Source organism: Cucumis melo, chromosome 2, assembly GCF_025177605.1.
Source record: "Cucumis melo cultivar AY chromosome 2, USDA_Cmelo_AY_1.0, whole genome shotgun sequence".
NCBI classification, from domain to species: domain Eukaryota; kingdom Viridiplantae; phylum Streptophyta; class Magnoliopsida; order Cucurbitales; family Cucurbitaceae; genus Cucumis; species Cucumis melo.
The window spans coordinates 6,062,172-6,077,098 of NC_066858.1; the positions used below are offsets into that span (position 1 = coordinate 6,062,172).

At 35.0% G+C, this 14,927-nt stretch overlaps 2 protein-coding genes across 2 annotated transcripts; both read right to left on the bottom strand.

The window, feature by feature from the left end:
* Nucleotides 1–414: 414 nt before the first annotated feature.
* On the bottom strand, nt 415–6,996 carry LOC103492023 (NAD(H) kinase 1). The gene is made up of 11 exons (XM_008452190.3): nt 6,548–6,996; nt 5,820–5,973; nt 5,544–5,663; nt 4,720–4,898; nt 3,770–3,883; nt 3,252–3,346; nt 2,801–2,907; nt 2,371–2,444; nt 1,794–1,872; nt 1,296–1,603; nt 415–1,206 (listed from the first exon to the last, which is right to left on the bottom strand). The coding sequence occupies exons 1-11, from the start codon at nt 6,572–6,574 to the stop codon at nt 898–900; spliced, it is 1,566 nt and encodes a 521-aa protein (XP_008450412.1). The 5' UTR covers nt 6,575–6,996; the 3' UTR covers nt 415–897.
* Nucleotides 6,997–8,774: 1,778 nt separating this feature from the next.
* On the bottom strand, nt 8,775–9,695 carry LOC127148153 (uncharacterized). The gene is made up of 2 exons (XM_051081164.1): nt 9,541–9,695; nt 8,775–9,414 (listed from the first exon to the last, which is right to left on the bottom strand). Exon 2 carries the CDS (start codon nt 9,347–9,349, stop codon nt 8,858–8,860), a length of 492 nt encoding a protein of 163 aa, XP_050937121.1. The 5' UTR covers nt 9,350–9,414; nt 9,541–9,695; the 3' UTR covers nt 8,775–8,857.
* Nucleotides 9,696–14,927: the final 5,232 nt, after the last annotated feature.

Consider the following 14,927-nt stretch of genomic DNA (forward strand, 5'->3'; position numbering starts at 1 on the left):
TACGTCATCCTAAAGTCCTGAAATAAAGGGAAATCCTAATAGAATAAAAAAACATGGGTATCTGTTTTAATTGAAATAAAAGATCTGCTGAACTCAATTAAATTGTTGTTTCCTATTTTTCAAAAACTGAATGCCAGCCTCCAAAAAACAGTCATATGCTCCAATTTCTCTTAAATGACCCTCGAGATAATGTAGCTATCAATATCTACATAATATGAATTAGATATAAATGTCGCTGACATGACAAGAATTAGATATAAATATCACTGACATGATAAGAATTGGATATAAATAACAGGAAACGTTATTGACATGACTATAGATGGGGTAGTACGAATTTTTTTTGTCCAAGCTAGTTGATCAGAGTGTGTGCAAGAGATGTGCAAGAGAGTGAGAAAATGAGAGAATCACAGCTGAGGGAAGGAAGAGAAACTACTTCATTAGCTACAACATTAGTTACATCCTTGAGGATGAAACCGAAACTTCTTTGAGAGAAATTATGGCTTATGACAACACTGTTACATGTAAACACTTTGATTCATCTAGACAAGGCCTTTTTAGACATTACAGTTACCATACATACTAAGAACTGAGAAAGAAAATAGAAATATTACATTCATCTATTGCTTACTATTCAAAAATTTGTCAGCACTCATTCTACCATACAACTTATTAAAATATGGGCTCCAATCATTTTCTTGAGCCTTCAGCTTAAACCATAAATAATGAAAGAAAACTACTGTTATTCAGTGATTTTCTTTCTCATTTTTCCTCCTACTACATCTATTCATTTCTGAGGCAGAACTACTAAGATATATGTTGAAAAATATAAATACCAATGAGAATCAACTGCTTCCTGTCAACAAGTTGTAATATAAAGAGGCTTCTATGATTTGGTCATGCATCTCGAGGTCCATCGAAAGATTGTGTCTTTCTTAGATTCCAGTGAAGGCCATCGTGAATGCTGCGCAAGAAGTCATTTGTTGAGTCTACCTGGCATGCTGTAGGCACTGGCCAAGGTGCCATGCTGCATACAAGTGCATCCCCTGCAGCCAATTGCTTCCTGTCTTTACCGTCGAAGGACGCCCATGCGTGCCCCCTGCTATTGAATGGTACTTGTATACGTATCGTTACATACTCAGGAAATATCAAGGGTCGAAAAGACAAGGAATGTGGGCATATTGGTGTAAATAGAATGCCGGGAACCTGTGAACGTTGCAATAGCATTTAAGAAATTTGTCGCTCTTACCAATACGAAATTGTCAGCTGAAAGATGGGTTGACTGAAGTACATACCTGAGGATGAACCATTGATCCCCCAGCTGCCAAAGAGTATGCGGTGCTGCCAGAAGTAGTTGATAGAATCAGTCCATCTCCTTGGACACATGTTACGAAGGAACGGTCACAATAGCATTCCAAATTGGTAAGGTAGGACGATATTCCACGATCAATTGTAACCTCGTTCAGCACAAGTATAGGCTCTTCCGTTTCATATTCATTTCTTGCTGCATCTCGAATAACATGGCACTGCAGTCGGTGTCGCAATGTAATACTAATTGGACCCTTTAGAAGTGAATCCAAGCACTCTCTATAATGCTCACTGTCTGAAGCATGTTAGAGAAACTTCCCTTTTCAGCAATGGACAGAAATAAATGTCATGGTGTAATATGTTAGTTTAAGAATTACTTTTCAAAGAAGCTCAGATGTCTTTGGGAAGAAATCAATTATTTTTGGTTAAATAACAAATAAACGAATTTCGAAGGCAAATAATACTTCCTCACAACTGAAGGATACGAAAAGGAGTCATAAAACCCAGAGACCCTAAAGAAAATGGAACAAGCGGAGGAACTGGTCCCTTAAACATTGATGCTGCCTGCAATCAAGTTCCAAATTAATCCAGAAACGAACTTTCAAAGTATGAAAAGTAAAAAGTCACAAATCATCTAATAAGAAACTCACGACTTACCAACAAAAATATTAAATGCCATTCCTAAGAATAGTTAAGGCCATAGTTAACAACAAAAGTAGCAAGAAGACATAACAAGCTAATTGTAATCCTCCTTTTTGGTAGGATTTATGTGCAACATATTTTTAGTGTTCATAACCAAGGGATTACGCCCTTCTCAGTCAATTATGTAAGGTGGTATCAGCTGAGTTTTTATATTTACGAAGATGGCTAATGAAAGCATACAGTTCATAGTTGTTAACAAAGTTGATATGTCATGCAGTTCATAGTTGTTTGTTAATAAACTTGATATGTAGTTCAGCCATGACCTTTCTTGAACAAAATTTATTCCAACTGTGAGATAATAAACTTAATGTGTCTTGAACAATGAGAAAATACTCAAGAAAGTGAAATGGTTCGACATACCCAAAGCACTGTTCCATCTCCACCAAGAGTAACAACAAGGTCAACTTTAGTGTGGAGAACCATAATTTCCTCGTCTGCCAAGAGGGAGAAAAAAAAGGTCCATCAAGTGCACAAGGATGAGGGAGCATTTAGGGCACTAAGTTGCATTATAAAGTGTGAGATCAATAAGTACGTGTCAATAAATGTATAAAATAGAGAAAGAGAGAAAATATGCAAATTTTAAGTGTTTACTATTGAAGTTGTTTAATTAATACAAACTTATGATGTTGGTGGGCAAAATTCCCCACAAGTGGTTGCCATGAAAATCATACCTCAATATGCAGTTAAGGCCATCCTTGATTAAAAGATCATTACGAGTGAAGTGACAGATGTAGGGAGAATAATTAGTTAGATATAAGTTTATAACATAATAACAACCTTTCACACTCACCGCTTTTCCATGTCTGGACAAAATTGTAGTAGTCCGACTCAGTCAGAAGCTCATTTTTGACACGTGGTTCAACGTAAATTTGAAGATCTTTATATTCTCTCAACCATCTAGGTAGGATAGAAAATGAGAATTAGGAAAATATAGCATGCCTTTTACATTACGTTGGTACTATCGTTATGATGCACAAAAACTTTGATCTACGCAAAATGAGAGCAAAATTTATCCTCTGTCCAGCTGGAAAAGATAAAATGTGAAATCATGAAGTTGACCTACGATGATTTCATAATTTTACAGAACTTTCTCCATACTTATCCTTAAAAGTGATGAAGATTTTCATTATTTAAGATCACTATTTCCATACAAAAATGATGATTATGTTTACATATTAATTCCTCACATAAAATGAATAGAACTGGGAAACTGATTCAGCTACTATAAAAGATATACACACCTAACCATCTCAAAACAAATCATTCGAACCGATATTGAGTTTGGTTTGGTCAATATAAGCACAGTCTGAGGTTGAGATTCCCATTTCAAAGAAATCTGAAATGAAAATGTTTTGTCAATTAAAATGTGGGCCCACCGAACCACACTAAACCAAATAAAATAATAGGTAAAGATTAAAAAAAAAAAAAAGAAGGAAAGAAAATGAACTAAAAGTTAATGAAATGGATCTGATGAAAGAATTGGAACTTCCCCACATTTATTACTCATTTCTTTGAGCATATAAGTTGTACAGACATGTTCAAATTTGAATTATCTTCATAGACTTTTACTTGGATGCTGAATCATTTATTATATGTAATAGTTGCGCTCATAAGTTCAGTTTTTCATTTCTGGTTTACCATAAAATCAACTTCTAGAAAATCCAAAACTGCCATATCTTAAGCTGTCGCATATACAAGTAACAAGTTACTTTTGTGAAAGCCACTGTGATGTGTCTGTCCAGGTTTAGCAGAAACAAACCTGTCTACTGCTACGCTCTGCAGTTGTTATGTTTCCTTTTTCAAAAGAGACGACATCATGCTTGTGTCTATCACTATGATCGCCATTGCAGCACCATGAAAGTTTAAATGATGCCTGTAATTGTAAAGTCATACGGGATTAGCACAACTCTGTAAATATCTATTATCACTTTGTTACAGTTTGATACTTTTTTCTTAAGGTTTGTACTGATTTTATTGACAAAAAAGGAGAACTAATTATCCTCTCAAACGATTTAAAATGAAAAATAAGAATCTGCACCAATATTAATAAGATCCACGGGAGAGTAATTACATAAGAAACTGTTCATAAAACATCACTAAGAATGTTGAGATTTTGCTAAGCAAAATAAAAGAAAATAAAACCCAATTATTTTATTTTATTTTATTTTGTCATCAAACAATTTGCTGTTTCTTTCCAGTGACTTTCCCCACCAGAATGAAATGGACTTCACTGCATTTGTTCTTAGCTCTCGTTTCCTTTTTTCTTCTTCTTTTTTTTTTTTTATATATATATTTTATTTTGCTTTCCATCTGTTGTGCAATGTTGTGAATAGGTAGATATTTAGGCATCACACATGAATAACTTAGAGAAATAATGAAATTTGAGAGAATTTCTGATTTTATTTATTTGTTTAATTGTTTATTGTGTGAAACTAAATGGTCATGTTTCTTTGCCTATGTTATTATACCATAAAGAAGTATGACTATTTGGTATTGGATTTCCTTCAGAAATCTTGGTCACTAGAATATTGTACAGTTGTAGAAATATGTTATTTGTGTCTTCATCTTCTTAATGGAGTTCTATAAAATAAGCTAAAATTAAACAATTAAAGTACTGATTCTGTAACTATAATCTGAAAGACGCAGCAGAGACATAAATTAACTCATGAAACAACTGTGATAGAAGCAGGTAAGCAGATAATCGAATACCTTTCTCGTATATTTTCTGGAAGCATTCTGAGAAACAGAATCAATGTCCCCGTCTTGAAGAACTTCATGAGAACATATTCCATTTAACCCACAACACCACTCTGATTGCTCTGTGGCTTGTGGAGGCAGATTCCTTGACCTTTTATTATCATACCCATTGCGTTCGGTGGGTGACTGACCTGTAATGCACAAGTATATGTAGTTTTAAGGAAAACAATACCAAAAAGAAGGAGAGACTCAAAGCGAAGTTCTACATTGAATAATTTTCAACAAGTACAATTAATATGGCTTACACACACTGCGTGATATTTGAATGGCATTGCTATACTAGCATTTCAAATTATTTTTTAATTTGAACCTTAGTGTATATCATTTTGTACTTAATGTAAGGTAGGAAGTTGTTTACAATCCAACACTTTCTAAAAAATGAACTTTTACCTACTTTGCCTAAAAGTCATAAGATGTCTTTAGAAAAAGGCAGTGATTTCATTCAACAAAAGTTAACGTCCTATATTGGATAGAAAATGGAGAGATTTCAACATGATTCCATGAGTGAATTTTTTTAATTAACGATAAAATGTCCAATGAATCAAGCACCTCTTTAATTTGAAAGAAATGAGTCTTAATTTATCAAAAGCTCAACAATGAAAACCGTTATGACATCAAACTGAAGAAAACTAGGATGAAGTTTGTCCACTTTTCTTGCATGAGAAGATTAAAACCTTTAAGGCGTTTATAAGCATTATATTAATACTTTCTGCACTCTGTCCACGAAAACATTACAGAAGTATTCTAAATAATCCAAGAAATCCTGTAAGAAAAACCTTTGTACTCAAGTTGAAGATTTCTTGTCCTCTCCAGTTCAAATTTGCGCTTCCATTCAGCAGCCTCGGCCTGTGCAGCAGCCTTACCCTCAGCTGCTTTTCTTAATGCTTTTGCAACAGCTGGAGACCAAAGAACATATATAATCAGCATAACTTAACTAACAAATATTCAATAGCAAAGCAAACACGTCTGTAAAACTACATAAATGTAAGGAAAAATATTGGGAACACCACACGATTCAGTCAATATAGATGAAATAGAACTGTGATAATTACTTCTCAGGGCCTCCGAAAACTCAACAAGGTGATCATCAGTCTCCATCAGTGGAGACCGTTGAAGAAGTTCCTGGACAGCCTTCTCAGAATTTAACAGAGAAGTTGAATTTAGAAAACCATTCTCTGCCATGGGGCTAGAAAAGTTTCCTTCTCCCTATATCAACAGCAGTTTAGTTGGCCATAAAACTAAATTAAATGAGAATCAGAATTTCAAGATTTAATATAAAACTTTGTTTCTTTTCAGGCAAAATTGTAAAGCAACATTCTAAAACAATATAAGTAAAGGAAAAGTACCCCCACTTTTCCAAAAAGACTTGGGAATCTCAGAAAGTAAAAAGAAAAAGAAAAACTAAACAGTCCTCTGTCAAAAGAAAAAAAAAAACTTTATCCTACAACAAAAAGCATCTTGTCCCACTTAATCCATCCATCAGTATCGTCATCAAATTCAACATCAGTCAGACCAAATCCCAATTCCTCCAAATCAGCAACGAGAACCCACCCAATTATTCCACATTTATCCAGAAACAACACGAAGATCGAAACTAAAATACAATATATATATATATATATCCCTTGCAACAAACAAACAGAGCATAAAAAAAACCCAGAAAACCCAATTAACAGGTCCAAAATCCCAAGAAAGATATGGGTTTGATTCACAAATCAAGATCACGACAAAGAAAACAGTAAATACAGAGAGAGAGAGAGAGAGAGAGAGAGAGGATTACAGAGGAATTAAACTTGCTGGGAGCCATGGGTGTTAAACAGAGAGGGAAAAGAAGCAGGAAGAAAAGAGAAAATCCCAACCCCTATCCCCTCGTTAAGCTCTCCTTCAACCCCAAACCGCGTGAAAATGGCCGCAGAAGCAGCAGCAGGAGGAGGAGCATTCGATTGAAATGTGAAATTTCAGTTGAATTTAGAGAACACCCACCTGATCCAGAAGAAAATTAAGGGAGATGGAAAGTAGTTTATAGAAGGTAGAGAGAGAGAGCAAGGTGGGTGGGGCCATGAAAGAACGCGTGGCAATTGAGGGACAGCATGAAGAAGAAGAAGAAGAAGAAAGGCGCTGTGTGAAACTGAAGTTTGTCCAACCAACCAACTTAAAAAGATGAAATTACTAAAATGTCTCTATGAATTAAGAAAATGACCTTTGACGACAACTAATATATATCAATATCTTTTTTTCTTTTGTTGATAACGAGGACAAACAAAGTCGAGAAATTTTGATATCTTTTCTTTTTTTAATTTTTTTGGAGCATTTGTGTGGGTAGGTGGATTTTGGAATGAAAGTTGGAATTCTTTTTCGGGAGCTTTTGAAGAACTTGACTTTCTTTTCCTTGTTATTACTCATATTTGTCCTTTCATTTATTTTTTTTTTTTCTCAAAGTTGCGATCTAACGTTGTAGATACACTTTCAAATTGATCAAGAAAATATATCAATTTTACAAGAATGAAAGTGTGACCTATAAATTACATCTTAAAATATTATTGTTGTATAATTAATTATTTTGAATATAATTATTATATTTACAATTATCCTCTTTTAAAAACAATTCTATATGAATTAGAGTCTTCCTCAATTCATTGTTTATTCAAAAGAAAAAAGTATTATACATTTTTCTAATAAAATTAATATATTTCGTGTGCAAAGTTTTAACTAAAATTTGTAATGGTTTTTTAAATTAAAATTTAAATAATACAATAACATCATCTACCCTTCAACTTAAATATTCCACCATAGCAAAGAAGTCTTAAAATATTAAAGCATTTTTATCTTAAAACATATTGTATTAAAATATCGAAAATTGTGAATAGAAATCATACACATATAGAGGAGAAAATTATATAAATAATATTGTTTATAAAGTTATTTACTAAAATAGGATCATTTATAAAGTATTTATCAAAATAAAGTTAATTTAATATTTTTTTCTCTCACATATATATTCACCATTCATTCTTTATTTTATTTTATTTTTACTTTTTTTAATTAAGTTATTTAATTTACTATTATTTTTTTACTTTCTTTAACTAAGTTATTTAATTTAAATCAATAAATATCTTCTTTTATTCTTTTACTTTTAATTTATCTTAATTAAATTTAGTCTTTTTAATTTAATTTTTTAATTAAATTAAAATGTGATATAGTTTTCTTAAATTTAGTTTAATTTTTTAATTTAATTAGGATGTAATTTAATTTTCTTCTTTGTAGTTTAATTTTTTAATTAAATTTTGTAATTTAAATCTATAAATATTTATTTTATTTTTTAATTTTTTTAATTTTTGATTTATCTTAATTAAATTATAGTGTTTTAGATTTATTTTAATTTAGTCTTTTTAGTTTAATTTGTTTAATTAACTTAAAATGTGATATAGTTTTCTTAAATCTAGTTTAATTTTTTAATTTAATTAGAATATGATTTAATTTTCTTTTTGTAGTTTAATTTTTAATTAAATTTTGTAATTTAAATCTATAAATATTTCTTTTATTTTTTTAATTTGTTAACTTTTTATTTATCTTAATTAAATTTGATTCATCTCACAATAATATTGATCATTCTTTTTTCTGGATCTTTTTACTTTCTTAATTAAATTCTTTTCTTTCGTCTAATTTTTTTTTTAATATAATCTTTCTAGTTTAGCTTTTTTTACTTAAATTAAAATATGATATAGTTTTCTTAAATTTAGTTTAATTTTTTAATTTAATTAGAATGTGATTTAATTTTCTTCTTTGTAGTTTAGCTTTTTTAATTTATTTAAATTGTGACTTAGTTAAAATGTGAGGAAGGAGTTTTAATTAAAGGTATGTTGTTTGTATTTTTAAATTGATGAGATTTCGTTCAATTTTTTTTTATTTTTCAATTTATGTTTATGTTATTAATTTTCTAATTTATGGATATTTATCGTTGTAGTCCATTAGTTTTGTATTAATTGAAGGCCATAAATTTGTAGTAAGTGCTTTTGATTGAAAAATAATTAAATATGAAACAAAATGTCTAATACAATAATTTAACAATTTTCATTCAAAGAAAAAAAAATCAATGTGTTCCACAACCTGGACGTCGACGATTTCTAGTTGGTTGTCGACTCTGAACTCTTTGTTGCTGTATTTCCTCCTGATTCTCTTGTTGTTGTTGCTCATCTGATTGCTCGAGTATCGCTGCAGGCACTTCGTAGTACAAATATTCATTATGTTCTCCACGACCACGCCCGTGACAATGCATGTATGAAGACGATGAATCGCTCCCTAAATCACAGTATTGTTGTCTAAAGTTTGATGATGACGAACCTGCCTTTGAATTATAATATCCTGTTCCAAAGTCTGACGATTGACCGACTCCTGAATCATAATATGTTGTTTCAAATGCTCGCATCATCATTACTGGACTAACGTAACCATGCTCGCTTTGTGTCTGTGTCACGGGAGGCACTTCTTCCACGTGTTGGTCAACTTCTTCCAATTGATCGGACTCTTGCACTAGAGAACGTCTCCTCTGAATTGGAGCATGTACAATAGGGACATCGTACATATAGTGAATGTTCTCTATGTATTGCTCGTTATCGTTGCATATATTTAGGACCTGTTGTGGATCATCTGCAACATTCTTAAGTCTATTATTATTTGATCTATGTAAAATATTAAAATGAATTAAAAAGCATTGAAAACAAATTTGCACTAAAAACAACTATACAATATTTAAATGTATATCAGATAACTCACAATAGCTCCTGGTTGGATAATATAGAGCCTGGTAATGTTTTTGTACCAATTGATGTATTCTTGAGTTACATCCATATCAAATTGCTCAACTGGAGGTCTTATAGCAGTAAACCTTCTGCGATTTAGCCATCGCATCATTAAATGAGCAACTCTATCTGACCAATCAACAGTCCTCAGGTCAATGTCGTGCAATAGTGGTTTAGTATTACAGCCATGTGGAACAGCTTGTTGAATACCAAACTGTCTAAGTACTCTATCAGGATGATGCCACTCACCAAACTTCTTAGAATAAAAATTAAAAGACATTTTTTTGGATGTTTTTCAAAGCAAGCTCCAAGTTCATAGAATTGTTCTTGACATAGTTGTTGCATATTGTTACACATCACCATGAACTTGTGTTAGGGACTAACTAATTAATAAGTAGCTCCAGTTTGCATCTCCAAACTAATTAACAAGTATCTCCCATAAATAAAAATTTAACATTTTGTAAATTTTCAATGACCTAAATGAAACAAAAGTCAAAATATAAAAAAATGAAAAATGAAAAATATCGACATAATATTTAAATCTCTATAAGGTGACTATGATATGAAAAATAACAAGCATAATATATTATAATACAAGCATAATATATCAATCATACTTAATGCTAATAAAATGCTAATAATATAAATTAAACCTAAACATAATATACATATCATAATATAATTGCTTAAGTTAATTAAAAAAACTTACAAATTTGAAGGACGGTTCTGCTATTTTCTTCCAATCGATTTTTTGTTGTTGACAATCCAAGACAACGGTACTTCACAAAAACATCATAATAATATGAGAATATGATATATTATTTCTTATATATATTATATCTATATTAAATGAATTTATTTATAAGAAAATATACCTTTAGTTATTTTTTTCCAACAACAACAAACTCTTTTTCAACAACCACAAAATCTGAGAATATAATACAATAATATAGTCAAAATTTATATAAATAAATTATAAAAAAATAAATTTTAAAAAAATAAATTTAGTTAACAAATAAATTTCACCCTCGATTTGTTGGGAGGAGAAGAATGAAATCCCAAAAATATAAATAATGATGAAAATAGTGGAGAATGAGAAGTAATTTGATGGATGAAAAATTTTGTGAGAGGCGGAAAAGAGCACCGAGAGAATGAATTGGAGAAGAAGATCTAGCCGAGGATAATAATTGAGAGAAGAAGAATGGATTGAAGATTGGTGAAGAAGAATGGAGAGGTATTTAAAATGGAGAAGAATTGGTCTTCTCCCCTCTTCATGCATGGGTCAATGACCCTTTGCATGTAGCTGCCTACTGCCATCATGCATGCCCTTTAAAATGCAACCCACTGCCCCATCATCTCTCTACTGCCCTAGGCCCCCATCAGGTCTCTACAATTTTCTCATGCACTGCTGAAGGGCGAGTCTTTCCCTTTATTGTTTTTTTTTAATTAGAGAGGATTTTGTTTTATATATAAAATTAGAGGACTCGCCCTCTTTGTTTATTTTTTATTATAAAATTAGAGGGCTAGTCTTCAAGACTTGCCCCCTTTGTTTTCGTTTTTTTTAATGAAGGTCGAGCGTTGAATACTCTACCTCCTCTCTCTCCTAAATTCCGCATTAAACACGTAATAAGTTTCCAACTAACCTTATTTTGGTAATAAGTTTCATAAATAGCATTATTTTTCTCAATTACCCCATATAGAGAGGTGCAAAGGTAAAAAAGCAAATTATCCCAGCTCCTTCTCCACTCTTCATTCCCCATCTAGTTAAGGACTCCTACTTTCTTCATAATAAGTCTCCATGGGTCTCGACTCTAGAGAAAAGAGACATGCTTTGTTCTTATCTAATGTAATTGGTGGACTTTGTTTCAGTGACATATGTGTACTCATAACACTAGTCTTGTGAAGCTCATGAGTCATGATGGTTAACAAATATCTTTAACTCTAATAGAAGTAGAGCTCAAGCATGACACCTTCTAGGATTAAGTCATGGGCAAGTCAACATCCATCCGCATGTAAGATGTGTAAGAATCTTGCCATTCTAAACTCTAATAAGGTTTAGAATTGTTGCTATAAACAATGGTGATACTTATGACGTTATTATTATTTAACTTAAGGGAGCTTTTGGTGTACAGGTTCGAAATTAAATGTAACGCTCCGAAAAATTTAATTTCTTTTTATTATTAATGTTAAGTGTGGTTATGGAAAATGCAAATTTTGAGGAACCTTGTCTCTTGATTTGTGATTAATTAAAGTTTGGAGTTTTTATTTTGGTTGGTTTTTAATTGTTTTAATTGGAAATAAATTGGTGAATTCTTGGTTGTTAATTAAATGATTGGTTGGTTAAGGGAGAGATGTGAGGACCTAATTGAGGAAAAGAAGGAAAGAAATTTTCAAAAGAAAAAGGAGGAAAAAAGGGAATTTTGGTGAGATTTAGGGAAAGAGAGAGAAGATAGAGCAAATGGGTTTAAAAATATGTTGGGAACCGTGTACCAAAAAGGGGAGAAAGTTATTTTTGGAAAAAAAAGAGAGAGAGCAACTAAAGTTTTTCTTGAAACCCTAGCCGCCGACCTTAGCCTCGCCGCGCCGCCGCCTTCGCAGCCAGTTTCAAGCCAAAGCGTTCGAAAGCCAGTCGAAACACCATCCGCAGCCATCGCTCGAAGCCGAACCACCAGCGTCACCCTTCGCGACCCACAGCCGAATCGTTCGCAGCCGCCAGCCGTCGTGTGAAGCTTCGTCCCGCTGTGTCGCCGAGCAGCAGCAGTCGACGGTTGTCAGCCGCACGCCTCCAGTCGTCGAAGCCGAACCAACGTTTCGACCGTCGCCCGAACCCGAAGCCGACCCGCGCCCGCTCGCTCGCTCGCACACCGCTCTGTGCCCGCGCACGCCCACCTCGAGTCGCAAACCGAGCCCGCGCGCGTCCATCCCACGCCGTGAAACGCGTCTGTCTGCACCGCGAGCCGAGCCGATCCCCAGCCTTCAAGTCGAGCCGGTTCCTGCTCCTCCAGCCGAGCCGCCAAGCCTAGTTTGGCTCTTTTTCACCTAATTTTGGTAAGTTGATTATTTGTTTTGGCTTACCCAGCAAAGACTCAATTTTTGCACCTAAATAATTTAATTTAGACTAAACTAAATTACTATCGCTTAAGGAACGTCTTGGACCGAGTGACCTAGGAGTGTTGGAAGTTTTCAGTAGGGGCTCAAGCATTTCAACCTCGACCGTGGGTAAGTCGCCTCCAGTAAGTCTTGGACCAAATATACCCTCTAGGGAAAATTACTAAATTGTGAACTTTTGACCCTTTAGGACTTGCGTCGCTTGGGGAAGCGTGGCGTTACTGTTAGGACAAGTCGAGCAACCCTCGAGGTAAGAGATTTCTACTACTAGCTCTATGTTTAGAACTATGAGATCACATACACCTTCAGTTGTGCATGTTAAGGACTAGACTGTATGACACGTGTAATTAATGAGAGCATGATGCGATTGATGATATGGTTACATGATGGCATGATATTGTGATGACGTGAGTTGTTATGACTGTACGTTGGTTGTTGAGGTGAAAAGTGAGATGATGATTAGTCTGTTATGATTACATGATGATGCTACGTGCATGTATGTTATGGTTAGGGTACTCGTTAGCTTAGCCTATTAGAGTCGTACCTGCATGGGTGTCCTTTGGGATCACCACCTGTCTAGGACTGTGTGGTCCGACGGTGCGCCAGTCTAGCATGGATATAGATATGACTCGAGTGACTCGACGGGGTCCTCGCATCCCGATTGTCTTAAGTGTTACCCCCGGGTTCATTACAGACCAGCATGTCCTAGGTGCTCCCCCGGGACACCGAAGACCAGATTTTCGTTCCTACGGGAGCGCATGTTGCACGTGTTCGGGAACGTGCCAGAGATAGGGTACCATTTACAGGACTCTAATAGGAAGCTAACAGGCACCTAGTGGACTAGTAGTGGGTCCCTTACTGAGTATTTTATACTCACTCTCTTCATGTCATGTTTTTCAGGTAGGGGCAAAGGCAAGCTGGCGAGCGACCAGAAGTGACCGTGGCGAGCCATAAGGATTTCTGCTTTCGCTTACACCTGTTTTTGACGTTCAATGCCTGAGTTTTATTTTTTCTTCACTATTTACTATTTCATTTCTTTAAAAGTAGATAGGGCCCGAGTAGGACTTTAGTATTTCATTTTATTTTTGCATATTACTTTGATTTGATTTTCATAAATAAATTTCTGAAATTTTATTCGTTTTTACTAAACTTTATGACTTAAACCATGTGTTTTACATTTAGTAATGCCTTCGACTCAGTATAAGGAGTTGGGTCGTTACAGTTGGTATCAGAGCCTAGTGTTTTAGGTTCTGTAGATTGACTTACGATTTAAGTCTTTGTTTTGTTTTGACCTTATTTTAACCCTATGGCTATACGGTCCTTCGTCACTCGCCAGGTATGTCTAAAGCCTTGCTAATGTTAAGATTATAATTTTGCCTGAATAGACTAGACCTAGAAATAGAAGTGTTAAGTTCTTGTGGTTAAAAGTTTTGTTGTTGAATTTTAGGGAGAATGCCGCCACGTAAAGGTGCACGCCGAGGGAGTGGTAGGGGAGGCAGAGGAGCCGGTCGTGGCCAGCCGGAGGAGCAACCTGCTGTGCCGGCGGTCGACCCTAACGCACCGGTCACCCAGACGGATCTCGCCACGATGGAGCAGCGTTATTAGGACATGCTGCAAGCTGCTCTGGCGCCTTTCCTCGCTGTCTAGTAGAACCAGGACGCCCCTGTTCAAGCCCAGACCGTCATTCCTCCAGCCCCTGTGGAAGCTCAACCCGTGCCAGTTCAACTGTCGGCTGAGGCTAAGCACTTGAGAGACTTTAGGAAGTATAATCCTAAGACCTTTGACGGATCCATGGACAACCCCACAAAGGCCCAAATGTGGTTGACGTCCATAGAGACTATCTTTCGGTACATGAAGTGCCCAGAAGACCAGAAGGTGCAGTGTGCAGTTTTCTTCCTGGAGGATAGGGGCACCGCCTGGTGGGAGACTGCTGAGAGGATGCTGGGGGGCGACGTCAGCAAGATAACCTGGGAGCAGTTCAAGGAGAACTTCTACGCTAAGTTCTTCTCTGCCAACGTGAAGCACGCCAAGCTTCAAGAATTCCTAAACTTGGAGCAAGGCGACATGACCGTGGAGCAGTACGACGTCGAGTTCGTCATACTATCCCGTTTTTCTCCTGATGTGGTAAGGGATGAGGCTGCCAAGACTGAGAAATTCGTTAGAGGTCTGAGACTAGACCTTCAGGGCATCGTTCGAGCCCTCCGACCAGCCACTCATGCTGATGCACTACGCATAGCACTGGATTTGAGCTTG